This window comes from Chaetodon auriga, chromosome 8, assembly GCF_051107435.1.
Source record: "Chaetodon auriga isolate fChaAug3 chromosome 8, fChaAug3.hap1, whole genome shotgun sequence".
NCBI classification, from domain to species: Eukaryota; Metazoa; Chordata; class Actinopteri; order Chaetodontiformes; family Chaetodontidae; genus Chaetodon; species Chaetodon auriga.
The window spans coordinates 19,289,309-19,298,165 of record NC_135081.1 but is presented as its reverse complement, the minus strand read 5'-3'; the positions used below and the strand labels follow the sequence as shown (position 1 = coordinate 19,298,165).

The 8,857-nt window shown below is 40.9% G+C and overlaps 1 protein-coding gene across 1 annotated transcript; it reads right to left on the bottom strand.

Annotated features, from left to right (window-relative positions):
• Positions 1 to 4,159: 4,159 nt before the first annotated feature.
• Positions 4,160 to 8,822, bottom strand: LOC143324955 (T-cell surface glycoprotein CD4-like). The gene is made up of 9 exons (XM_076737777.1): positions 8,697 to 8,822; positions 7,645 to 7,686; positions 7,183 to 7,341; positions 6,957 to 7,094; positions 5,779 to 6,015; positions 5,625 to 5,678; positions 5,331 to 5,464; positions 5,132 to 5,199; positions 4,160 to 4,917 (listed from the first exon to the last, which is right to left on the bottom strand). The coding sequence occupies exons 2-9, from the start codon at positions 7,670 to 7,672 to the stop codon at positions 4,833 to 4,835; spliced, it is 903 nt and encodes a 300-aa protein (XP_076593892.1). The 5' UTR covers positions 7,673 to 7,686; positions 8,697 to 8,822; the 3' UTR covers positions 4,160 to 4,832.
• Between the last annotated feature and the right edge of the window lie 35 nt (positions 8,823 to 8,857).

Sequence of the window (8,857 nt, the reverse complement as noted above, 5' to 3'; positions counted from 1 at the left end):
CACTGATGGAACGACAACCCGAATGGAAACACAAGAGGGAGGGATGTACACCGGTTCAGAAATTTCAGTTTCACTTTGAATGAGTGTGTGTGTGTGCTAATTTGTGTAAGGCAGACTATGAGAAAGAGAACTGAGTAATAGCCATGAAAAGGGAATCCTGTTGTCTCATATGAAAACACCCCCAGTGCAACAAAGATGTTATGTTTTCATAGAGCACAGAGTTAGGGAAACACAGCTTGGTAATCGCCTACAGAAAAGACGAAGATTTGAGCCTCTAAATATGAACACTGACATGCTGCCTCCAGCTCGGAGAGGGAGAGAGGAACACACGACTGTTTTTCTTTAACTGTGTATGTATGATGTCGTCCTTAAGTAACACATTTTTCATTATCTTGGCCCCGTACTCCAGCAAACTGGATTTGAAATTAAACCATGGCTGAGATTAAAGTGCAGACTTCCAGCTTCATCCGTGTTTGAAGATGTTATTGGGCGGACTGTGCAGAACTCAGAGCCCTTCGTTTGTACCCGGTCACCTGAATTTTAGGACAGTGAAATCATTTTCTATGGCCAGACGTGACGTTGCTGGCCAGCCCAGTCAGTTACTAGAAGTCAAACTGGTGGTAAAAGCCCCCAAAACAAGCGAGGCATGAAGATCGCTGCAGCGCAGCTCTGGCAGGTGAGACACTAAACGCCGACTGATCTGTTGGTCGCAGACTGAAATCATTAACTACAAACCTGCAAGCAAATATTGTTTTTTAAAGGGTAATTTGACAAAGGTATTTTAGGTTCACTAAAGCTGTGTTAGAGGTATCACTTTGGCATCAACTTTAGATTTAATTTCAAATCAAAGGAGCCGTAACGACGAGCCAACACAGCGAAAATGTATCGCTGACCTTCGACTTGTGCTGTAGCGTCGGCCCGCAGGACACCTTGAACAAGGTTGTTTGAACCAAACCGTTTCAGATTTAAATGTGCACACAGAAGAAAATAGTCCCAAATAAGATGTCGTCCATAATGACAGCATCATATTATATAACGAAGGCCCGCTGAGGCGGCTCCTTCTAAACTGATGGATGTTTCGGCTGCATCATCCATCTGTGGCCATCAGTGCTGGATACCAATAAGCATTAACCCACCGCAGTAAAAACTGTAAAGCACATGTACTTCGACTATATTTTCAGTTCAGTTCAATTCAAAATACTTCATCTGTCCCTCAGTGAGCAATTCGAGGCAAGCGGACACAAAGCAACACAAATGCACACAAACAATTAACTGACACATAAAAAGCAATCGAAAAACACAAAGTGTGTTAACATCAAGAAAACAGTTTAAATGCAGGGTTAATGGCAGCAGCCACTCATTCGCTGACCTACACCACCAATGAACATTATGTCAAAATGTGCCGAATGTGAAGGTGCATTCATCAGTCGACGAACAAAGTAAACCTCTCGTAGCGCGCCTGTTCACGAGGCTCTGGACTTATTATACAGGCAGAGGTACACCTGTGTCAGCAACAGAAACAGTAAATGTACGTCTCCAACTGTGTTAGATCGGCCATATTGTTCTGTCCTGAATAGTGTTTGAGTTGATATTATTTTCGACATTTCCTGTGTTTATGGTCCTAAAGTAAAAAATGTAAATCACATGTTATATTCAGACAGTTTTGTTGTACTTGAAACCAAATTTCTAGGCTCCAGAATACCTTTGGGACTGAATTACAGTGTCAAATGTTGTGAGCAGTGCTGTTTTTAAAACACACTTCATAATACCGCACCATTCAGTTGTTTTATTTCAGATTACCTGACAGCTTGTTACCGTACGTATCAATCAACATGAACTCTAAACCTGTTTCAAAGCTTCGCTGTCGCGTTAGATTGTTTAAAAGCAGAAATATGTGATGCGTTGGATTTTTGAGCCACTTTACGTCCACATACGCTGTATGCAACATGAACTATGTGGACGGCGACAAGCACATACGCGTGTACATGACGCTAAAGTATACGGTATACTGCTTTCCTTAAGGCATTATTGAGAGCACATTCAAAGCTATTTGTCCAGTCAGCCCACCGCTGGTATTCACAGCAGATAAAGGGCAGTACAGTGGACCTGTAGAGGCTCATTTCTGGCAAAGAGTAAGTCTCATTTGACATTTACAGACACTATTAGTGCCTCAAAATACATAAACAAAACACATTATAATGATTATTTCTCAGTTTCATGTTAAAAACAGTCATTAAGTGAAAATTTTGAAAATTTCCTCACTCTTCTGAATTATACATTATTTACAGCAAATATCTTATAATGTATGTGGTGTAATTCCTGAAAACACCAGAAGCAGTTGCTGCGGTGTGTTACTGACACACCGCAGCAACTGCTTCTGGACAACAGTGAATCGATCTAAATATTGTTAAAAATAATGGGCGGATAAAGTCATTTCTCATGTTGCAGTTTGCAGGCCATGAAGCTGGAGTCCTTGGCAACAGCTGGTTAACACAAACAAGCTACTGATTAAATACTCACGATCTCCAGGGTTTAATACTTTTTATCTTCAGGAACAGATTTGTTCCATAAGAGCACAATTAGTCTGAGTACCACTTGTGTGTAGCACCACATCAGTGTTGACGATTGCAAAATCAACCAAATGCTGGCGTCCGTTGTTGCATAAGAGAAATCTATTTTAGGTATTTCTGATTTGAGATTTTGAAATCCTTCTCAGGTTTGCATCACAACACAAAAAACGGTTAAATCTGAGCCCCGTAGAAGGTCAAATCCACAGACTGAGACTGATAAATAAACATTATTATTATAATTTACAGCTGAAACAGAGCAAATCATTCAGCATCGTTTAGCTTGATCCAGTTCGTCTGTGTTTTATCAGCTAAATATCACAAAGCATTCAGATACTTTGCTTTGTGTTCTTGCCATTATTCACAATGATTTGTGACAGTTTTTGAGGCAAAACACAAACAAGCCGGACAAAACCAGACCACGGCCAAGACAAATCAACCAGTGTGTGGAACGAGTCAAAGAGTTTTAAAATGTGGCCTCGGGCGAGACCAGATTTGAGTGCTACAGCCTTGGCCCTCGGTGCCCCTGAGCTTCTGTCTACGAGAGTGGATCTCCGGCACCGTCGGGGACATTTGTCAGTATTTGTAGAAACAAAGTATGCCCTCGTACGCAGACATACTGCTATCCTGACGTATGTATCCTCCCTCTGTAAGAATATCCCTTAAATCAGCTTCTAACAAGTAGATTCAGGAGTATATATCCAGTCTGTTTAGCAGTACTCACATGTGATGTTCTCTGTGCAGCGATGAGTTCAGCTCTGACATTTGGTAGACTGACGGCACTGCAGGTGTCGCTTTCATACACACACACACACACACACACACACACAGAGGAAGTCAGACACCACTATGATCCCATCCTTGCTGTTATGTACTAAATGAATTACATAGATTACATAGTTTCACACACACACACACACACACACACACGCACAACATGTCGCCCATGTTGAAGTTCTGTATAGTAGGCTTTAGTTATAAAATCAGAGAATTTCTTATGTCATATAAGACATTACATATATTTTCTGTGTGTGTGTGTACTGTATGCATGTATTGCATGCATGCCGTTGGTGGTCTTGTGTTACTGTGTTAAACAGGTGTTGACTGTGTGTTTCATTACATGCACGGCTGCACTGGTGTCAACACCTGCATTGTCCTGCACCAGTTGTGGGGAATACAGAGCTTCTGTACCAAAGCAGGCACGGTTTGAAGCATATTATGGCACAAAAGAATCAAGAAAGTGTTTGAATTAGGTTGAACAAAGCAAAAGTTAGAATCCTTCACTGTTTTATTATTTCAAGCCCCTCTTTAAATACTTTTGTTGGCTTTTTTTTTTTTTTTCTCTTGAAATAGATATTCAATCCTGTCAGTAATTACCTCTAAAGCAGTTTGGATGATTACTGGCGGGGTCCGCCAAAATGACCCGAACGCAGAGGGGAGTCACAGGAAACGATGAACATTCAGTTTCACCGTTTGTGATTTTATGTCAGAAGCCTCCCTGTTTTGTTGTGTCAGGATGGAAATAATTATACAAATCCTGCAGTTTTGCGTATCCTTATAGTTTATTGACTGAAGGGGAAAAAGACATAAAATTCCAATACAGTTTTGTAATCTTTTCATTTACAACCTACAGAAATAAAGCACACATAAACAGCAAATACACAGAAACAAATAAACATTTTCTCAGGCTCAATTCACCCTGCACATTCCACTATAAAAGTAGTTTATTTTAATGACTTATCATGTCTTTATCCATTTATACAATTTTTTGTTTTGCAAGTAGTATAAAGAGGTTACAACCAGCTTGTCCTTACACAGCCCTGCGTTGTGGAAGGACGCAGAAACGAACCTTGCATGTCTAAATCAGCTGAGTGGAATTAAAGATGGGCGGCAGTGCGTTAGAAGCTGACAGCTGTATATACGACGACACATTAAGATGCTGCATAAATGTAAAAAATAAGTACAGTCTGTTGCTGTTCTCTCTTGCAGTGGGAGCGCCTATTTGCATTCACTTCACTGGTTGCATTTTGGTGGAAAAGCTCAAAGTGCCCACATCATTACATTTGATTTTTATTTTCATCAAGAGCATTCAAAAGCCCATTTACATTCAGGCCATATTCACACTGGGGTTCTCTTTCACTTGCTCTCCATTTCTCTTTATCTCTATCTTTTCCTCTCTTTCCTTTCCTCTCGCTCTCTCTCTCTCTCTTTCTGTCTTTCTTTTTCTTTTTGTCTATCTCTCCTTTCTTCGATCGGCCTTTCATGTCAACCCATTAGGAGGGGTTGCAGGGGGGGGGCTGATGGCTTCTCTCTTCGGCGTCCTTGCTGCGGTTTTGCTGCAGCTGTTGGGCTGTGATAAAGAGAGGAAAGACGAGAAGTTTTCACACTAATTACGACACAATAATGAAGCACTTGGTATAAGGCACAGTGAAAATGAAGGTCAAACTGTCATTAATATAAAGTGAATGGAGTCTATTAGAAAGCATCTGTAAAGTGAGCAGAGATTACTGGAGAGTGGATGAACTAATTCTTTTACTAGATAGAAGCAAGTTAAGAACATTTACCGGTTACACTGGCAGTACTGCGCAGGCATCGGTCGCTGGCGGCCATTCTTCATCTTCCGCAATACTCTCTACAGCAGAAAAAAAATCACATTAAAGTTTTTTTGGATTGCTTCAGTAACCCATCCTCCTTCATCCCAGCTACTAATCTAACCCGACAAATCAGCATGTGAAGACTCCCTGGATGATTTCCTTTGCTCACCTTCCTTCTTTTGATCCTCCTGCACAAGCAAATGACAAAGACCATCAGGAGGAGCACAACCACGCAGCCAACTCCAATTACAACCCACATCCACCAGCTGAGCCCCATCGGCGTTTTAGGAGGTTTAGGAACAGCTGGTTGAGCCATGAAAACAGACCATGGCAGAGAGAGGGGATAATGAATCAATGACACATCCAGTGAAGATTCACTTCCGGCGATATGTGCTCTGAGTCAGAGTGTTCACACACACAAACAAACACAAGCAGTATGTACAGTCAGGGCAGGCTGACTTACTGACATCCTTTGAGTTTTTGGGAGGGACTGGTGCAAGTGTTGTACGAACAGGCTCTGGAAGCACAAAGACAGCACATCTTGCCTTTGGTGCTGATCACATAGGTTGCTTTTGATGTGGTAAAAATCATATGCAAAGATTTTGGTAGAAGCCTACCTGCAACTTTGATTTCTATGCTCTCGCTGTGCGCCTTCCCGGCATGGGAGAACGTGCAGCTCCAGGTTCCTTCATCTGAGCGGGCCAAAGGTTTCAGCTGAGCTATCTGTGACTCTGTGTGCACACTTCCACCTGGCCTCTTCCACTGCACTGCAGGCTCTGGGTTAACACCTTTTACATTACACTCCAGCGTAGCCTCGCTGCCCAGCCGGAGATCAGCTGAGGACCTGAGCGAGACTGACAGAGAGAGGGACAACAGGCGGGGGCGAGGATACAGTGAGAGTCATAACGAGAAAGGGGAGTTCATGCTGAACAAAGGACTTCATCCAGATCATTAGGAACATGACACACCCTGACGACATGGTAGGAAGAGCAAAATGGAAAAATATCACAGAAGTGTGGTTGCTTTCAGAGACTGGAGCATCTGAATTTTAGAAATATTAAATCATGAAATGATCGATTTTTCGCTCAGTTCGGTCATCATAAGAAGTGCTGCTCAGCTTGTGAAAACGGTCGTACAATTGATGGGATTTCTGAAGTCTGGAAAATAACCCTGATGATGTCATCAGGGTTATAAAGATATCAGTGGGTTGTATTATGGGAAATGTAGGATGCAGTGTTTTTGGAGCTTGAGCCGTATAAGAGGCTAGAATCAGGACATTTGCATGTGAATCCCCCAAGTTTACAACAGATGCAAAAGTAAGATGCTGGAATATCATTTAAGGCTTTAAAAAAAAACTGTGTGTGTGTGCGTGTGTGTGTGTGTGTGTGTGTGAGAGAGAGTGTGTGTGTGCGTGTGTGTGTGTGTGTGTGTGTGAGAGAGAGACGTTTGACTCATTTATTAATTAATCTGTTTTAATCTTTTGCATTGAACTGCAAAAATGTTCTTTTCTCTAAAAGGAATTCTTCAGCTACTTTAATCGTTTTGCAAATTTGCTGAAATTATTCTTATCAGTAAAACTTACCTGTGATATTAAACTGTTTGAAATCCACGTGAAAGACAATTTCAAGTTAAAATCTTTCATGAATCTAATTGCTGTATCACCCAAAAGACAAGTATTTAGCATGCACTTCCCTTTTTGTCTGATGTAAGACTGTAATGATGGACGCTCACTCTGTGTTTCATACAATGCTCAGAATTATTTGCAAACACATTTTTCTTCATTTCGTCTGCTTACGTGAGACCACAAGAAGTGTATGTTCTTGAGACTTCCCATCGATTATGCAAGTGAACTTTCCAGCATCTTGTTCCTTCACTCCACGGATCCTCAGATCTGTGCCACTCAGGCGTGATCTGTCCGCGATTTCACTTTCGCCTAATGCAGAAAAAACATGCAGTGTGGTTAACACCAGTCACGTTTTTACAACAATAAATTCTGCTGTTGGTAACATCTAAAGTTGGACCTTTGAGGGGTCCGGGTGACCTAGGTAAAATGCTATAAATCTTCTTGTTTCCATGACGCCACTCCAGGTTCTTGTCAGTATGGCCACCACACTTGAGGTTGACAGTCTGTCCTGGTTTTGTGATGAACACTTCGCCTGCTGCAGAGAGGGCACCCAGCACTAAAGAGAAACATGCACTTAGTATGATATACTCACAGGAGAATGCCACAAAATCTGTGCATTACGACAAGGACAAACTGATGTCAGGGCCAAATATTCTCATTACTTTGCATCATAGACTCATCGACTGAAAATCAAGTTAAAGGCGGTTTATCGGGTTGAATTTAGGGAGTAAAACACAACTGCAGCTATTTCCCCAGACAGATTGAAAGACTTCTGTAAACATACAAAAACAGACATTTTTGGATCTCGGTTGCTGGCAACTGAAAAAGGGTGTATTTACAGTGAAGCACGATCACTCACCAACCCCAAACCACGCAGTTATCTTCATTTTGAATGTTGGATCTATGGGTGTAAAATGCACATTTCTGTCAAAGCGATTAAAGAGAAACATTGAATGCAGGTGTTCATGATGTGACACTTCCAGGTTAGAGATACCGCATACAGCTTCTGTTTGAGACGAGCAACGTGTGATTCCTAACCACCGAGCTCTACTTCCTTCCTCTATCTATCGCCTATATCAAGAAATTTAAAACTTGCCTCATAAACTTGCATAAAAAAACTGAACCAAACATCGCTGAGAAAATTCAAGCATATGTTTGGTCTCTTTTGTATTCAACTAACATGTTTAATAATGCGTGTCGAGATGCCTTCCTGCGAACCTGCTCAGAGTTCATCTCACTGCACTTCAGAAATAAGACCTTTGTTAAAAAGCAATTCTTTTTTAAGCAGCCTTGTTACAAATAAAAAAGAAAATTCTCTGGAAACTTTAGACGAGCCATTCATCCCTCTTTGTTCGCTGATATGTTTCATGATTTTCAAAGGTTTAAGAATTAAACTCAGCAAGCTAAAATACTGAATAATTCCTCATCTGAAAAGCACCAGCGATATTTTTGTATTCGCTTATTTTGGCCAGCCAGAACTATCACAATCTGATCAGATGATTAATACTTCAGTGCATCAAAATTCATCTAAAAAGTCTCATTTGACTTATTATCAATATAGTTCACCTCACTGATGGAAGAACAGTCATAAATTGAGATAATTAGGAATCTTTAAACCTTAAAATCAGGCATGGAGACGTCATAGAGCACATTTTTCTTCTTCGCATTTAATCTACACTCCTACGCTGAAGCTTCTAACATTTACCGTTCAGTTCACAGACATACAGAAAGACGTTACAGCAACCTATAATTTATTTCTATAGTTTATTTTTTTATTTGTTAACTTGGTTCCTTCGTCTTTATGCTAAATTTACGTACCAAAAGAAAAATGGCTTCAGATGGTGAAATTAAATGCAGTAATTTCATTTTACAGCATAAAACTTCATCTCATAATCCAGTTTGATATCTTACCTTGATTTTGACGCGGTGCAGTCGTTTGTGCTGTTATTAAAGGCCGAAATCTTTCCTCATCCCCTCTGTGCTTCACTTCATCGAAAAACAAGAGCACAAGGATGGAGAACTGTCGAAGGCGGAAGAGATCTAAAAAGAAACCTGCACTTTGGAAAGTTGTA

Bases quoted from the DNA above. Each gene is read 5' to 3' on its own strand.
- LOC143324955 (XM_076737777.1), bottom strand. From the start codon at position 7,672: ATGAAGATAACTGCGTGGTTTGGGGTTG. The intron at 5,679-5,778 runs GTAGGCTTCTAC...TTGTGCTTCCAG, and splicing joins CATAGAAATCAAAGTTGCAG to AGCCTGTTCGTACAACACTT. The intron at 5,465-5,624 runs GTAAGTCAGCCT...TGGCTCAACCAG, and splicing joins CAAAAACTCAAAGGATGTCA to CTGTTCCTAAACCTCCTAAA.